This window comes from Scyliorhinus torazame, chromosome 3, assembly GCF_047496885.1.
Source record: "Scyliorhinus torazame isolate Kashiwa2021f chromosome 3, sScyTor2.1, whole genome shotgun sequence".
Classification (NCBI taxonomy): domain Eukaryota; kingdom Metazoa; phylum Chordata; class Chondrichthyes; order Carcharhiniformes; family Scyliorhinidae; genus Scyliorhinus; species Scyliorhinus torazame.
In genome coordinates, this window is record NC_092709.1 from 83,943,449 (window position 1) to 83,961,023 (window position 17,575).

At 44.9% G+C, this 17,575-nt stretch overlaps 1 protein-coding gene across 4 annotated transcripts in view; it reads right to left on the reverse strand.

Annotated features, from left to right (window-relative positions):
* LOC140408554 (uncharacterized) overlaps positions 1 to 17,575 on the reverse strand; it is a 74,203-nt gene that overhangs the window by 17,679 nt on the left and 38,949 nt on the right. For 2 of the 4 annotated variants that reach the window (XM_072495928.1, XM_072495926.1), the window contains exons 6-10: positions 15,259 to 15,362; positions 15,043 to 15,126; positions 5,055 to 8,595; positions 2,151 to 2,312; positions 1,577 to 1,649 (exon numbers count right to left, since the gene is read on the reverse strand). In XM_072495928.1, coding sequence (XP_072352029.1) covers positions 1,588 to 1,649; positions 2,151 to 2,312; positions 5,055 to 8,595; positions 15,043 to 15,126; positions 15,259 to 15,362 — 3,953 coding nt within the window. In that variant the 3' untranslated portion in view covers positions 1,577 to 1,587. The remainder of the gene's footprint in view (positions 1 to 1,576; positions 1,650 to 2,150; positions 2,313 to 5,054; positions 8,596 to 15,042; positions 15,127 to 15,258; positions 15,363 to 17,575) is intronic. The other 2 variants (XM_072495927.1, XM_072495929.1) reach the window with 2 other exon arrangements.

Consider the following 17,575-nt stretch of genomic DNA (forward strand, 5'->3'; position numbering starts at 1 on the left):
CAATAACCTATACTTAACTTCAGGGCAACCGGCTCTAAGCAGATGAACAAGGCCTTTGTTTGGATCTTGCGTGGCTGGGTAGAAGAAGTGGCTTTGTTTCTGCTGGGCTCATCCGTCTGGTAGCGATCGTTGGTCTTGAACTTGTCTTCTGGTCGTAATGCTACACTTGGTTTTAGGCGTAGGCCGGGGCCAAGAGAGACCGAACACATGGCTGTATCTCTTTTTATCCCTCTGGGATTTTGCGCTCTTTGGGCGGTCCTTAGCTTTGGACCCAATAATTCGACAGGCTTCGATCACTGTCTTTGATTTTGGCCAATAAAGGGGCGGCTGCCTTGATGGCTGGACGTGTCCTGAGTGGTCATTGACCTTGGCTGTTTGGGCTTTCTTAGCCAAGGGAGTGGCGCCGGTTAGTCTGCATCTGTATCGGTTACTTGAGTACATACCTTTTGTTCTGGGAAAATGGGCCATTAGAATGCAAACGAGTGGGGGTTTTGATCGAGTCTAGCTATCTGGGTTGCAAATGCACACACAAACTCTGAGTGTGTCTGAGTCCTGGGTTGGCCATAATTCCCATGGTCCTTTGCAGGTGGCCATCTGAGATGGCTACAGCACAAACAAACGACACTTGCAAAATGTGCCTAGAATCGAATCTACTTATGGTGCGTCAGTGGGTGGCCTCTGAGATGCCCCATTTCCCACACATTAATGAGGTCTCGGAGTTAAGATAGCCATGCCTAATGTTTGCAGCAGTGAAGGAGTCTTCAAACACTTTGCCATCCACCTATCCAGAACATGCCGGGAATTAAAATTAGGGCCCAGAGTAAATTTCCATGTTAAAAATTGCTCAGGAGTAAAGAAACACAAACAGTAATTTACTGCAGTAAGTGTGAATACACAATAATAGATAACATCTTCATGTAAAGAGTGGTGAATATGTGAAATGGCCCAGTGAGGGAGGTAATGAGTGCATGGCCAGTTACATAGTTGAAGGGAGTGATGGATACTAATTTTAAAGACATTTCCAATAAAGGGGATGAGAGATTAAGCAAGGGTAGGAACTTTGGGACTTCTAGATGCATAAAAGTGGGTCTTCCTATGCTTCTAAGAGAATCAGGGCTTATTAGAGAGCTTGTCTAATAATGGATCATGGGCAGCTATGATCTGCTGATGCATGCTTTATGCCTTCATAAAGTCAAGCAACATTTTTTCATAATTATTCCTGAATTTGACATGGGATTTAATTCTTTTTGCTTCTGGTGGGAACTTCATACGAGGATAGTATTTGAGAGTGAACTTTAAATAAGGCTCATGGTCCCTTTTTTTCCATATGTTCACAGACCAGTACTCAAATAGTATGATGGGCCTGACTGGACAATCAGTAGGAACCTTATTAGCACTCTGCCGTTCAATATTACTATTCTAGACTCTTTGGAGGAGTACCACTTGTTGAGATCTCATTGTGGAGGATGAAGAGGAATTATAGGATGAGAGATGAGAAGATTAAAAATTGAGGCCGAAGATAAGTTACCATCACTTCAAAAAATGTAATTTTAGTTGTAAAATAGCTGAGACTTACCAGGACACGCATTAAACATATTTATTGTAGCTAGGGTAAAGTTTCTTTACTGCAGTCTCAAAATTCTCCTCTGCTGAAGACAAAAATATGAAATGAAATGCTGAAATTGCCATTCTGGTCATTTATCTGTTGCAATGAAGAGATGCAATTATATGGGCCACACTGTCCACAAAGTTTTAATTTTACAACAAACAATGTCCCCAACCTTATCACTTCAATCCAGAGACTCGATATACGCTTGAGTTCTTCATTTTCAACAAAGGGGAAAAATTCAACAGCTATTAAGTATCGGTAGGTAACTCATCATGTAGATTTCTGGGATCAGAAAAACTTCAACCTTCACAAATGGATTTAGACTTAATTCTCTTTGCCAGTTTAGAGATTCGATTATACGGGTCTTCAGGGAGACAGGGACTTTTGTTTTCCTATTGGGTGAAATTTTCTTCATATTTTATAGTGGGAGGCAGGGGAAGAAATATGTTCTATTATTGAAAGATTTATTTTATTCTCTTTGCAGCCCAAAATTTATAAATTGCACTATCGGGTAAAATTCTAATTTTACTTAACAGCACACCTTCATCGTCACTGCTCTGGTAACCTGGCGTGTTCTTGTAACAGAAGAAAGTTGGTGGAAGAAGCAACTCTAAGGCAAGCGCCCTTTGCTCTGCAGTTGGTGTAACTTCCCTCAGCATCACCACATCTTCATCGCTTTCTTCCTCCTTCTGTTCTTCCGTTCCTATACAGCAATTGAAAAGCAAGTCACAGAAGATCTAAAATAACAGAAAATGCTGTAATACTCAGCATGTCAGACAGGTATTTCTGGGGAGAGAAACAGAGTTAATGTTTCATGTTAATGACTTAAAAAAAAAAAAAAATTTGTTTGACTTTTTCAGAGTTACAAAGCCAGGCTCAGAGTGTGGTCAGGGGCGAACCCCTAATCCAGCTCCTTGCCTGCTCCAAAAACCAACTCAAATTCAAATTGAATCCAATTCATGGTCCCCACAAGAGAGACATACCAGATCTGAGCCAAAAGGCAAAGCAGATGGTACACTTTATCTGAGTTAAAAGGCCGAGAAGCGATATGTTAATGACTTTTTTATCAGAATACATCAACCTGAAATGTTGCACCAGGCATCCTGCCCTCATGCCATTTTCCCAGACATGGGATGGGGGTGCGGAAGGACTACCGTCCAGCAAGCAACAGATAGTGAATCGGCCTTGCTAATGGCCTGTTCACAAAAGAGGTTGTAGGCAGTTTTCCAGTTGCCCAAGTCCCTTGAGGCTTCAGGGAACTGTGTAGCTGTCTGGAGGCGGTCTTTCAGCGGCACACTGGGGAGGCAGCACTTCAGACAGGCTTGAAGACCCTACCTACCTGACTACTTCAACTGAGGCCGCCGGCTACCCTGTGGAGGAGCTCCTGCGCCCGGCTGCAGAGGCCATTTTTAAGTTGAAATTAAAAAACGGTGGAGGGCACATCCATCTTGGGGTGACCTCTCCCTCACTTAGCTGCAAGGGCAATCTGCTGCTTTTTCATTGCTCGAGAGCCTCCTACTACCCATCCAACTTCTGAGATGGCCTTAATTGAATGGCGAGCATGCCTTCTGGCCATTAATTGGCTGATTCTGGGAAAATCAGACACACGACTGTGTAGACTGTGCAGGTTTCTCACCCCTATTTGAGCATGTTGGCGGGGTTCCGAAGGCCGAGGGGGCCTGTTGACGCCATTGTGAAATGCAACGGCGTTTACGACGGCGTCAACACTTAGCCTCAGGATCAGAGAATCCCGCCCAATGAATATAAACCTTTCTGCAGGTCACCCAATACCTCATGGAGTCTATCCAATGACTAGCTGAGCGCGAGAGAATAGAATACAGGGCAAGGATTCAATCACCATCGTTGCTGAATTAACTAGCCTCAGTTGAGCAATGGTAGATGCTACAAATAAGTTCAATAATTTCTATTTATTTATTTTTATAAATTTAGAGTACCCAATTATTTTTTTTTCCAATTAAGGGGCAATTTAGCGTGGCCAATCCACCTAACCTGCACATCTTTGGGTTGTGGGGGGTGAAACCCATGCAGACACGGGGAGAATGTGCAAACTCCACACGGACAGTGACCCAGGGCTGGGATTCGAACCCGGGTCCTCAGCGCCACAGTACCAGTGCTAATCACTGCGCCACGTACCACCCTGTTCAATACTTTTTATGTTACGAAAAGCTGAGATCAGACAATGGGCGGGATTCTCCGGCATTCAGCCCATGTGTTTCCCGGCGGCGGGAGATGGGGCACCGCTCACGGGCAGTGGGATTGTCTGTTCCCACCACTGTCAATGGGAATTCCCATTGAAACTACCCCATGCTGCTGGGAAACCCACAGAAGGGGTGTGCCGCAGGCGGGACCAGAGAATCTAACACGATCTTGCGAGACGCTGCGATGTAAATGCCGCACATTGTGGGCGGGATCAGTTTTTAGCAAATCTGCATATCAAAGCGAGGCAGCTTGTCTCACGTTAATGTGCAGATTCCCGAGGTGTGTCTTTCATCTCGGAGACCTCAGACGAGCCCCATTCAGCACTGGTCTCCACAAACGGAGAACAAACGGGACGGCACTCATGGGGGTCTGCCAGGGAATCAGAGGCCCCCAGGTACATGCCCTTTGGGCAGGGTGGTACCCTGGCACCGCTGGTGCCACCTGGGCACCCTGGCAGTGCCATGGTGTCAAGCTGGCACTTTTGCATGTGGGTGATCTGGCCGGGGGTGCCCTGCGCGGGTGGGGACTCTTCCATAGTGCATTGGGGCTGGGAGTTGATTCGGGGGCTCCAGAGATCGGATGCCATTTAACAATTTGCAGCTCCTCAGTGCACAAAACGAGGCTGTGAGTGGTCTTGGCCGCACGTGCATTCCCCGCTGAGGCCCCCTATCGAACGCGAGTGCCGTTTTATAGCGTTGTGTTTCTCGTCACTTCTAACACCGGGAAACACGTGATTAAACACACTCGCTATGGGACTTTGTTCGCATTTAGTTAAATCCCACCCAGTACTTCATCGTCAAATTGCCTGCTGAAGCATGCAAGTAAACAATCGTTACCCGAATAAGGTACCATAAGGTGAACAAAACGTGTTCCGCAGCAGGGAGTTACTTCCAGAAAGGAGGAGGGTGACAACAGAAAGTTTATGAGATGAAAAATAAGTTTGAAATTTTTTTTTTCTTGTTTGCTCCCAAATATTGTCTGAACTCCAAGTAACTAGGCTGCTCTATAATGCATTTCACAGAGTCTGCGATCAACAGTATTTTAAAAACAGTTGCTTAAATAAAAACAATAAATGTATGTGGCAATTAAAAATACCAACAATGTGGATAAGCATTTAACCAATTCTTCTAAATAGATATCTAAGTAGTCTGTATGTTCCGCATTGCAGAGAAATGTTATGCTTCATTAAAAGATGCATAATGAAAAACCATTCTGTGGGATTTACCTCGCAGGAACTGTCCTTCATGTTCCAATTCAAATGCTCCGACAAGTGGAGTAGGAGTATCATCACCATTTTGATCAATCTTTTCATTTTCTGCCGAACAACACCAAACTTTTTCTGTTAATCGAGAGACCTCAGTTGTGTTCTGCACTCTCTCAACAACTTGCTTGAACACCTGAGCCATTTCTTTTAGTTTAAAGTGCACGGCAAACTCTAAAAGGGCCTGCTTATTTTCCGAATAATCCAGTGCACGCCAAGTCCAGGTGTGATTGCTGGTTTTTGGATGCTTCAGCTCCAGGTCTCCTGTGATCCAGTGATTGGCGCAGCATTTATTAATGGCGTTCCACATTACTAATCGCGGTAGCTTTGTTACTTTATTTTCTAAAACTCTAATTTCTCCAAACGCTCGCTCCTTCCACTGCGAGGATGTCCTTTCAAAGCAATACAGCTTTGCTCTGTTAGAGAAGAGAACATTTTCTGCATCTAGTCCTGCAAGTGGATGATAAACCGGTGGAGGGAGTGGGAACATTGGTTTGTGTAGAGTTTTACAATCTCCTCTATTATTCTGCTGTTGTCCTGTGGAATTTGCTAGGTTACTTGCACCCAATTTGAACTGAAAATCACTACTTGCACCAAATGTAAAAACGGGGCAAAAAACTCCAGAGGGAGCAGTGAAACGTGAGTGACTTATTGCTGCTCTCTGCATATCTTCTTTTGTTCTACAATTGTTAGCTTCTGAAAAACTACTGCTGTAAGATTCAGCAGTTTGTGACATAAATACAGAATCTCCTTTGTGTGACAAGTTTAGAGCTTCAGTATTTGTCCATCTCTTTGTGCAATGAGAGGAGTCCTCTTTAGCACTTGTACTATCTTCATGTTCCACATGGCATTGGTTATTGGTGACTGCTGAATCCTGTTCAACTTTAGAAGGACCTGGGTCTTCAGAAACTTGTGATACTTGTACATCGCTGCTTTTATAACTGAAAATAAGAGGTTCTTTCCCTTCTTTATTTATATTATGACTAAATCTCGCCAAAGGATTTTCACATGTAGGTGTTGTATTATTAAGTTGCAAAAGGGGAGCTGATCCTTTCTCAATTACAGACAGTTGCTTATTTAAGGGCACTTCAAATGCTGAAGCTTCTTTTGTTTTGCAGGTTTTGATACCAACATCAATGGTCGCAACTTGAGTTTGCTGTTGGCTGACGGAAGAGAGATAATTGCCGAATACTGGTCTAAAATACACACAAGCAGAGCCAGCAGATTCTGTTCTGTGAAATAGTTCTGGCTTCGGAGTTAACATTTCCACTAGTGACGTTTCTTTCAGTTCGCAGGTTTCATCACCACTATCAGATGATGCTCGATCAGAACCCTGTTGACGACTTATTGCGTGTGCCAAATCCTCACATTTCAAACTGCATGGATGTGCTCTGTCAAGTTTGGATGGCTCAGCCGTTAATTGCACTGCTGATGTTCGGACTTCATGCACTTCGCTAACTTCGGCTGGTGTAACAGTGCTCTGCTGCTGACTGACTGCAGAGGAGAGGGCCCGACTGAAACTGGCTGTACAAGCCATATCACTGGTGTCAGTTGAATTTGTCCCGGTGAAAACAGGGGCGGTCTCCGCGCAGCTCGCAAAAGGATTCAAAGGCTTTATTCTGCTTTGAGTTGGCAGAACATTTTGCGCAACTGGTATTGAAAATGAGGAAGAACTGGAGGAGGCAGAAACCAGTAACGTCGAAGCAAGCAAGGATGGCGCAGACCTGACCACACCTGGCCATTTTAATTTAAAACCAGAGCTTGGTGAAATTGATCCACCAACTGTTGATAAAAATGGTTTTTCATTCAAATTTGGAACATCACTCCTGGATACTTGGGTGAACGTAAAGGGGTCAGATACATCGCCTGCAGCAACTGAAGTAGCGGCAGGAGCTAAACTTTTCCAGCCTCTCAAAACAACTGGTTCGCCATTTATTGATATCTCCGAGGCTAACATTTCCTTCATTTTGTTAACATCGTCTGCTATAGCAGTGCTCTGCAGCTGACTTGCAGCTGAAGAGGGTTCCTTACTGAAGCCGGCTGTAAAGTCCACAAAATTAGAGCCAGTTGAATGTATCCTGGAAAAAACATGGGGGGATTCAGCAGAACTGGTGACAGATTTCAAAGGCACAATGCTACTTTGAGATGTTAGGAAGTTTTGTTCAAATGGTGTTGGGTTTGAGGTTGAATCTGATGGTGGCAAAGCAAATAAAGACAAAGCAGGCATGGCAATACCTGCATCATCTGATTTACAATCAGGACTCACTGTAGTCGATCTGCTGGTAGCTGATGAAAATTGTCTCTCATTTGGATCGTCACCCCTGGATACTTGGCCCAAGGTAAAGGGCTTAAACACATCTCTTCCAACAACTGAATGTGTAACTGAAGTTAAACTTTCCGGGTTTCTTAAAGATTCACTTGATTTGGTTGCTGGTTTTGTGTGGGGGATAAGGTTGAATGGAAATTTCAATTTTTCAATTCTATGGTCGAAAAGGGGAAATAATTGGGCCGACTTGCCTTGATCACCCAAAGGTGCTGAAGTACGAAACGCAAAAGGTGAGTTTTCTTGTGAACTTTGTTCTGTCACATAGTCAGAGCGAAAAGTGGTTTCTGTTCCAGTCGAATCTGAAAGTACTTTGCTGTTGCAAGCAGATGATGTGTGGCATGTTGCTTGGCCATTTTGATGGTTTATATGCGTACCAGGTGGATCACATGTAGTTTTGCAGTGAAGCACAGAAGTTAAACTACTGGTTGAATTACTTGTAGTGGAGCATGAATTGAGCTTCTCAAATGCCAAGCTTGCTGATATTGGCAGTGGTCGCTGATTTCCTGTTTTGGAGGCTAAGATATTTCCCAATGTAAAGGCACTGGATGCCATGGCAAACTGTGAACTTCCAGAAGTGATTGCGGGATTAACCGGACCTGTACTAAAATTTGAAAAAATACTGGAATTTTTTTGTGCAGACGGTGAGCCAGAGCACTTAGCTACCATGAAACCACTAGCACTGGAGGGCAATGGTTTTTGCTGACATTCAGCTGTTTTCTCATTGCCCGTCACTGTTGTACATGAGCTCAGAGCAGCTGGAAGAGATGCTGTGGCTGTTGCTGTTGCCAGGCTTCCAACACTGCTCGTGATGCTCGAAGTGGTTTTAGATTGAGCTAATGAAGGAATAGGATCGTGTTTTTGCTTCAACTTTTCAGAACTATTGGATAGCGACATCTGAGAGTTTGAAGCTGCTGGGATACTGGTGACAGATCCTGAACTAGAAGGCAAACGCGACTCGAAATTGCCCGAGTTATTTCCCCGAAATTTCTTCTTTACTTTTTTAATGGATTGACCGAAACTGAACAGTTTAGCTTGAGGCTGCTGTACAGGTGTTTTGAGCACCTCTGTAGAGAGTGAAGACACTGAAGGCTCTGGACCATTTTCGTTATCAGAATATTCTTCAGCCACAAAGCAGTTCCAGTCTTTTCTAGAGGATTGATAGTGTTTGTAGCGCAGTTCCTATAAAAACATCAGAAAAAAAATGGTTGAAGAGTGTCATTTTCATTTTGAAAGCACCCAAGCTATTTTCTTCAACCATTCCCTGTGGTAGCTAGTTTCACATTCTATCCACACCGTGAGTGACAAAATGTTTCTTTCTTTCTTTATTGGATTTAGTAGTAACTAAGACGGATCAGATGCATCTGAGGATACGGAGGAACATAAGGTTGGAAAGTGCAGAATCACTGGCCATAATCTACCAATCACCCTTAAATATAGGAGAGGTGCCAGTGGACTGGTGAATTGCAAACTGTTACACACTTGTTCAAAAGAAAAATGTGAAGATAGACCCAGCAGGCCAGTCAGTTTAACCTTGGAGAACTTCGAGAAACAGTAATCCAGGAAAAAATTAACCTCCATTTGAAGCAATGTGGATTAATTAAAGAATACTAGAACTGATTTGTTAAAGGAAAGTTATGTTTAACTAACTTAATTAAGTTTTTGATGAGGTAACAGCAAGGGTTGATGGGGCCAATGTAGTTGATGTTGTGGGCACAGACTTGCCAAAGGCATTTGTTAAAGTGCCATACACAGGCTTATCAGCCCACAGAATAAAAGGGTCAGTGGCAACATGGATGTCAAGTTGGCTGCGTGACAGGAAACACATAATAGGAAATCATTGTTTTTCAGACTGGAGGAAGGTACATAGTGATGCTTCTCAGGGGTCGGTAACTTGGACCAGTGCTTCTCCTGATCAATATCAATGACTTTAATGTGGGTGTGTAGGGCACAATTTCAAAATTTGCAGATGACACAAAACTTATAAGTTTTGTGAACTGTGAGGAGGACAGAGATACAAGACATAGAAATGGGTAGACATGTGGCAAATTACATTTAATGCAGAGAAGTATGAAGTGATATACAAAATGTACAGATCCTAGGCTGTATAATAATGTAATAATCTTTATGATTGTAACAAGTAGGCTTACAGTAACACTGCAATGAAATTCCTGTGCAAATCCCCTAGTCGCCACACTACGGTGCTTGTTCGGGTACACTGAGTTAGAATTCAGAATGTCCAATTCACCTAACAAGCATGTCTTTCGGGACATGTGGGAGGAAACCGGAGAAGCCAGAGGAAGTCCATGCAGACACGGGGAGAATGTGCAGACTCCGCACAGACAGTGACCGAAGCCGGGAATCGGAGCTGGGACGCTGTCACTGTGAAGCAAAGAGTAACCACTGATAATTAGAGGCATACAGTACGAAAGCAAGGAAGGTCTGGCAAAACTTTATAATGTGGAGATGCCGGTGTTGGACTGGGGTGAGCACAGTACGAAGTCTTACACCAGGTTAAAGTCCAACAGGTTTGTTTCGATGTCACTAGCTTTCGGAGCGCTGATCCTTCCTCAGGTGAATGAAGAGGTCTGTTCCAGAAACACATATATAGACAAATTCAAAGATGCCAAACAATGCTTGGAATGCGAGCATTAGCAGGTGATTAAATCTTTACAGATCCAGAGATGGGGTAACCCCAGGTTAAAGAGGTGTGAATTGTGTCAATTCAACTGTGTCCTGGCTTGGTACAATTCACACCTCTTTAACCTGGGGTTACCCCATCTCTGGATCTGTAAAGATTTAATCACCTGCTAATGCTCGCATTCCAAGCATTGGCTGGCAGCTTTGAATTTGTCTATATATGTGTTTCTGGAACAGACCTCTTCATTCACCTGAGGAAGGAGCAGCGCTCCGAAAGCTAGTGACATCGAAACAAACCTGTAAAACTTTATAAAACACGGGTTTGGTCTTAAATGGAGCATTGTATTCTGGACACCACAATTTAGAGAGGATGCACAAAAGATTCACAATGGGCCAAATGGCCTCCTTCTTTGCAGTAATGATTCTCTGATCTGAGATATTACTGTGAATGATTTGTTCACCAGTATCCTTAGACTTATTTCCTCTTTTATCCCTGTCAATTTCTTATTTTCCATGGTAGAGGTGATGTTTCAAATTTCCCTACCATAATGTATAGCGTTAAAGAAGGTTTGCCACCTAACTGCTCAGTGTAAGTTTTTGAATGTTTTCCTGTATTTTATTTCATTCTTTCCAGGTATTAGTTATAGTCCCCAATTTAGTTTTACTGACAAATTATGATACTGAATTTTTTCTTCAAAGTTCAAATCATTAAATGTAAACAATGAATAATAATATGCTTTTCAGGTTAATTTCTCCTGAATCCATATTCACTAATCTTTGTCACGAGGATACCATCTGGTAATTGATTGAACATCTTTTCGAAGTCTAAGTATATTGGATATAATATACTATCTGCTGCAATACTCAATCTACTCTTTCTGTTACTTCTTCGAAGTGTTCTCTTACTTTAATTAAGCACGACTTAACTGATTGCAATCCATGCTGAATTTTATAAGACAAACTTTCTGAGTGCAATTTAATGGAAATGAAACAGAGAGTCCTGCTGCACCTAATCCCATTTTCTGCATTAACAAGCTCTGCTTGCCAGTGCAGGCAAAGATCAGGGTGCCCAGATTTGAGCCAGGGAGGTGGGATGGAAGTTTTCAGAAATGGGAAGAGAAGGGGATTAAGCCGCTAAAAGATTTGTTTCTTCGGGGTCGGTTTGCAGGATTGAGGGAGCTGGAAGCAAAATATGGGCTAGAGCAGGGAGAAGTGTTTAGGTACATGCAGGTTCGGGATTTTGCCAGGAATGAGATACAGAGCTTCCCAGATGAACCGGCCTCCACATTGCTGGAGGAGGTGTTGACGACAAGGGGACTGGAGAAGGGGGCAGTGTCAGCGGTGTTCGGAGCTATTTTGGAAGAGGATAAGGCACCACTGGAAGGGATCAAAGCAAGTGGGAGGAAGAGCTGGGAGAGGTTATAGAGGAGGGGGTCTGGTGTGAGGTGCTCCGGAGAGTGAATGCCTCCACCTCATGTGCGAGGTTGGGGCTGATACAGCTGAAGGTTGTATTATAGAGCGCATCTCACGAGGGCGAGGATGAGCCGATTTTTTGAAGGAGTAGAGGATGTGTGTGAGCGTTGCGGGGGGGGGGGGGGGGGGGGGGGGGGGGGGGGGGGCGCGGACCGCGAATCACGTTCATATGTTTTGGTCCTGTCCAAAGCTAGGGAGTACTAGAGGGAGGTGCTTAGGGTAATTTCCAAGGTGGTGCGTGTGAAACTGGACCCGGGTCCCCAGGAGGCCATATTCGGGGTGTCGGACCAGCCAGGGTTGGAAACGGGAGCGGAGGCAGATATCATAGCCTTCGCCTCGTTGATCGCCCAAAGGCAGATCCTGCTGGGATGGACAGCAGCCTCTCCACCCAGTGCCCTGGCGTGGCGGGGGGACTTGTTGGAATACTTGACCCTTGAGAAGGTTAAGTTTGAACTGAGAGGAAGCTCGGAGGGGTTCTACAAGTTATGGGCACTATTTATTATGCACTTTCAAGAACTGGATAACATCGAACATTAGATTTGGGGGGGGGGGGGGGGGGGGGGGTGGTTGTGTAGATTAAGGGTGGCTATGGGTAATCCCTGATTCCTTTTTGTCATTTATTCATGTAAACATGCGGTCTGATGTTTGGGGGTTGGTCGGCGGATGGGATCGTTGTTATTATGGGGATTGACATATCTTGCTGATTATTGTTTATTGTTGATGGGTGTAAATGCAGGAGAAAACGTGAAAAAGAATAAAAATATTTTAAAAAAAAGATCAGGGTGCCAGCCATTTTTAAAATGATCTCTAGACCCCCACCACGGCCTCCGGCCCCTTCCAATGCACCAACTTACCAATGAGGGGTCCAATCCCCGGTGTGGGTAAGATGCCATCCAGGCACCTTGGCACTGCCAGCCTGGCTAGCAGGGGCAAAGCCACCTGGGGACTCTGGCACTGCCAGACTGCCTGGGTGGCACAGCCAGGGTGTCAGGCTGGCGTTGTGAGTGCCAGGGTACCACACCGTCCAGCGACCAATCACTCAGGGGCCCCCGAATGCCTAGGAGACCCCACCAAGTGTCGGTACACCTGGTCCATGTTGGTGGAGTCCAGTGCTAAATGGTGCTCGCTCGGGATCTCACAGGCACGGGCATTAGATCCCATGCATTGTGTAACTCCGGCACGAACATATTCAAGTGAGCCTAACTTCACACTTGAATATACAAATCTCATTAGATCTCACGAGGCATAACAGGCTGTTAAATCTCTCGAGAGGTCTCTCACGAGAAAGGCCTTGTTGCATCCGAGTCGGGCGAGACGAGGCAGTTAGTTGCGGCCAGTGGGCGCGAATCTCCAGCCGCATTGGACTCTCGCTGGGCAGGACCAAATGACGCTTGCGGAAGTAGGTCGTAAACCTACTTACCATCTACCTTCGCAGGATCCACTGGTCTTCCTCGATTCTTTGGCTTCCCCAGGGAGGCTGCAGCCGGGCGCCAATCAGTGCTGTTCCAAACAAACGTGGGCCATGCGGAACAGCACCCAGTGGGTGGTCTCACAGGCCACCGGAGACCCCAGGATGGTCAAGGTAAGGGCAGTGTGGCTCTCAGGCACTCCCCCTTCACAGCACCTTGACAGTGCCACCCTGCCAAGGTGCCCGGATGGCATTGCCAAGCCAGCAGGAGCACTGCCTGGGTGCCTGAGTGCCAAGATGGCACTGCCAAGGGCCAGGGGGGGCCATGCCCATAAAATGAGGGTGGGGGAGTGCAGGATAGGTAGGTAGGGGCCTCCGGGAGGTTGGATGGGTGATGGGTGGAGGTCCTAGAAGGAAGGGTTGTGCTGAAAGGTAGCTTGGGGGGGAGCCTGAAAAGGGGGGGGATCCCCAGTGACCCCATAGCAGGGTGTCCTCACCTGGGGATGTGGGGTAGTGTCTATGTTTGTGGGAGGGGGGGGTGATATTGCCCATATGAGGGGGGGTTGAGGCACCCACTAGCTTACTTAGAGATCGGGGCATCCTTTCAAAATGGCAGCCGATCTTGGAGTTCAGCTCCCCAGTGCTAAAAAAAAAATTCTAATTAACATTGAATAAGAGTGGGGAACTGGGAATCTCCCTGAAAAACCCGCCACAAATTAACTTTGAAATTTTTTGGAAGAATCGGGCCCATAGTCTAGTTGCACCTGTCAGTATAAATCCTGTTTGAATGTTTACTATCTACGAATTAGCTCTTACATTTCCTATCTTAAAACTGACGACAACAACTACTTGCTTTTAATTAATCCCTTTCACACAGTAAAACCTCCAAAGCTATTTAAGACGAATGTTATCAGGCAAATTTAAGGAGCGTTTTAAAGAGGTGAGAGGTAGCTTAGGGAGGAGATTCCCTGTGAAACATTTTGAAATAACATGGGCACATGAAAGTGTTACATTAATATGTTACATTGTTTCTTTCTGTCAATTTCATAACCAACTTGAACTTCTACACTTGAGGCCTTCCAGCAGAAAATCGAAAAGGTAAAGTTTCTGTGTTGTAGGGGACAAGTGCGACGTAGATGAACTAGTGTTACAAGAGAAAACAATAGAACATTACAGCACAGTACAGGCCCTTAGGCCGTCGATGTTGTGAAACCACTCTAAAGCCCATCTACACTATTCCCTTATCGTCCATATGTTTATCCAATGACCATTTAAATGCCCTTAATGTTGGTGAGTCCACTACTGTTGCAGGGCATTCCACGCCCTTACTACTCTCTGAGTAAAGAACCTACCTCTGACATCTGTCCTATATCTATCTCCCCATAATTTACAGCTATGTCCCCTCATGCTAGCCATCACCATCCGAGGAAAAAGGCTCTCACTGTCCACCCTATCTAATCCTCTGGTCATCTTGTATGCCTCTATTAAGTCACCTCTTAACCTTCTCCTCTCTAACGAAAACAGCCTCAAGTCCCTCAACCTTTCCTCAGAAGATCTTCCCTCCATACCAGGCAACATCCTGGTAAATCTACCCTGCACCCTTTCCAATGCTTCCACATCCTTCCTAAAATGCGGCGACCAGAACTGCATGCACCAGAGTTTTGTACAGCTGCAACATGACCTTATGGCTCCGAAACTCAATCCCTCTACCAATAAAAGCTAACACACCGTACGCCTTCTTAACAACCCTATCAACCTGGGTGGCAACTTTCAGGAATCTATGTACATGGACACCGAGATCTCTCTGCTCATCCACACTACCAAGAATCTTACCATTAGCCCAGTACTCTGTCTTCCTGTTGCTCCTTCCAAAATGAATCACGTCACACTTTTCTGCATTAAACTCCATTTGCTACTTCTCAGCCCATCTCTGCAGCTTATCTATGTCCCTCTGTAACCTACAACATCCTTCCGCATTGTCCACAACTCCACCGACTTTAGTGTCATCCAGTGCTAGGTAACTGACAGAGATGTCACTTCTGTAAAAATCCGAATTGTAGCAGCTTAATGTAACAAATCATTTAAAAATCCAAACTGTACTAACTTACCTCCAGGCTCATGTCCTGATATTCGTCTTTTGAAGAAATACACCAAAGGTGATCACGATGGCCAAATTCAATAACATTTTCCGGCTGAAAGATGTTTGTTTCATTAAAAAAAGTCTCAACATTTACTTTTAAAATTATTGCTCGACATTAAAAAAAATAGCAAATTACTGCATGGAATCTTGGTTGAGATTTTGTGAAACTTCTGAATTAACTTACAGAAAACTTTGCTTCTATTAAATCCTTGGGCTGTTTCCACATTTTCAAGGTAGCTTTAAATCGGTAACTATCTGTGCATGGTTTACCTGCGGTATTGCCAGGAACTGTGGAAAAAAAGAATTCGAAGGTACAATCTATTATTCTCAGCATTCACTGACAGCTTACTTTCAGATAGATATGTACTGCCAGGTCCTGTGTACCCATTTTATTTCGAATCAATAATATTTTTAACTTCACTCCCGGACTTGCTGGTCATAAAACTTTGTGACAATGTAACCCAAACATTCAATTTAAGGTAAAGGAAACCAATGATTTTTTGAAAAACATTTTATTAAGGCAATTATAATTTTATAATAATAACAGTACAAATACAAATATAAACATAGTGCAAAGTCCGCCTCCTTCCCTCACAAGTCCCGCCTCCTCTAAACAATAATCTATCTCCCCCCCCCCCTCCCCACAACATCTGCTGACGGTTAGTTTTCTCTGAAGAAGTCGACAAACTGCTGCCACCTTCGGACGAACCCTAGCATTGACCCTCTTTAGGGCGAACTTTATTTTCTCAATCTGAGAAACCAAGCCATGTCACGAAGCCAGATCTCTGAATTCAGGGGCTTCGAGTCCCTCCACGCTAACAAGATCCGTCTCCCGGCTAACAAGGAGGCAAAGGCCAAGATGTCAGCCTCTCTCACCCCCTGGACTCCCGGATCTTCCGACACTCTGAAAATCGCCACCTCTGATCTCGGCACCACCTTTGTTCTTAACACCGTGGCGGCCCTGAGAGTCCCCAGACTCTCAGGGCCGCCACTACATCGGGCTTGTGGAGTATTGGGCCGGCGAGAACGGCAGAGGTGCCGTTACCAATGCCCCCAAACTTCTGTCCTTGCATGATGTCGCCTCTACTCGCTCCCATATTGACCCACTTCCTAATCTTTCCTAATCATGGCTATATTTGCCACCCAGTAATAGTTGCTAAAGTTCGGCAGTGCCAACCCACCCACCCCCGGCCACACTCCAGCAACACTAAAGGAAACCAATTTTAATAAGGACATTTTTTCAAGTATAAATTCAACCCTCATTCACTCCGAGCTTCCTTAATAGCTGGAGAGAACTTGAAGCACCCATCGAAAGCACCTGGCTCCAAGTGCCCATAGCTACTAAACCATGCAAACAGATTTAAGTGTGCTCAGCCTTCGCAGGCTTAGGTTTACCACAGAGACATCCGCTGTAACCTGCCCTGCTATCAGCCTCAACTACATGGATTGCACTAGCAATGAATCAAGTCCAGCATCTAAATCTCCCAAAGCCGTACGAACTTCCACAGGCCACATCTGCAAAATTCATTAGTCAGCCCAGATGCATCAAGTACTGCAGTAAATACACATCACTTTGTTGACCAGAAGCCGTATTTAGTTTTAAGCTTGACAAGGAAAAGAAAGAATCTGAATGACCAGGACATTTCAACTGGCAGGATTCTCAAAGATCCAGGGGATCACTCACTGATCACATCCATTCTGCCATAAACGCAGGAGCATGGGGATAATAAGCCACGGAGATTTCCGCTCTTTTTAAAAAAAATATATTTTATTGACATTTTTCAAACAGAGATTTTCCGTTTTTAACAACATAATAAAGGAATATGCATTAAACGTTATTTAAATAATATCTTAAACTACCAACAAATGAAAAAAAAAGATAAACAAAAAGCAAATATCAACAACTGGCAAAAAACAAAAACACAGGATAATACCCCCCCTCCCCCCTGGGTTGCTGCTGCTGTCCTTTCTGTTTTTCCATTATCATTCCGCGAGATAGTCAAGGAACGGTTGCCACTGCCTGGTGAACCCCTGAGCCGATCCTCTTAACGCATATTTTATTCGCTCCAGTCTTCTGAACCCTGCCATGTCGTTTATCCAGGCCTCCAACCCGGGGGCTTCGCTTCTTTCCACATAAGTAGAATCCTACGCCGGGCTACTAGGGACGCAAAGGCCAGAACTTCGGCCTCTTCGCCTCCTGCACTCCCGGCTCTTCTGCAACCCCAAATATAGCTAACCCCCAGCTTGGTTTGACCCGGACCCCCACCACCTTTCTGAGACCACTCTTGCCACACCCTCCCAGAACTCATGCAGTGCCAGACACGACCAGAACATGTGGGTGTGGTTCGCCGAGCTTCCCAAGCACCTCCCACACCTATCCTCCACCCCAAAAAACCTGCTCAATCTTGCTCCCGTCATATGCGCCCTGTGTAGAACCTTAAATTGAATCAGGCTAAGCCTGGCACATGAGGACGAGGAATTTACCCTGCTGAGGGCATCTG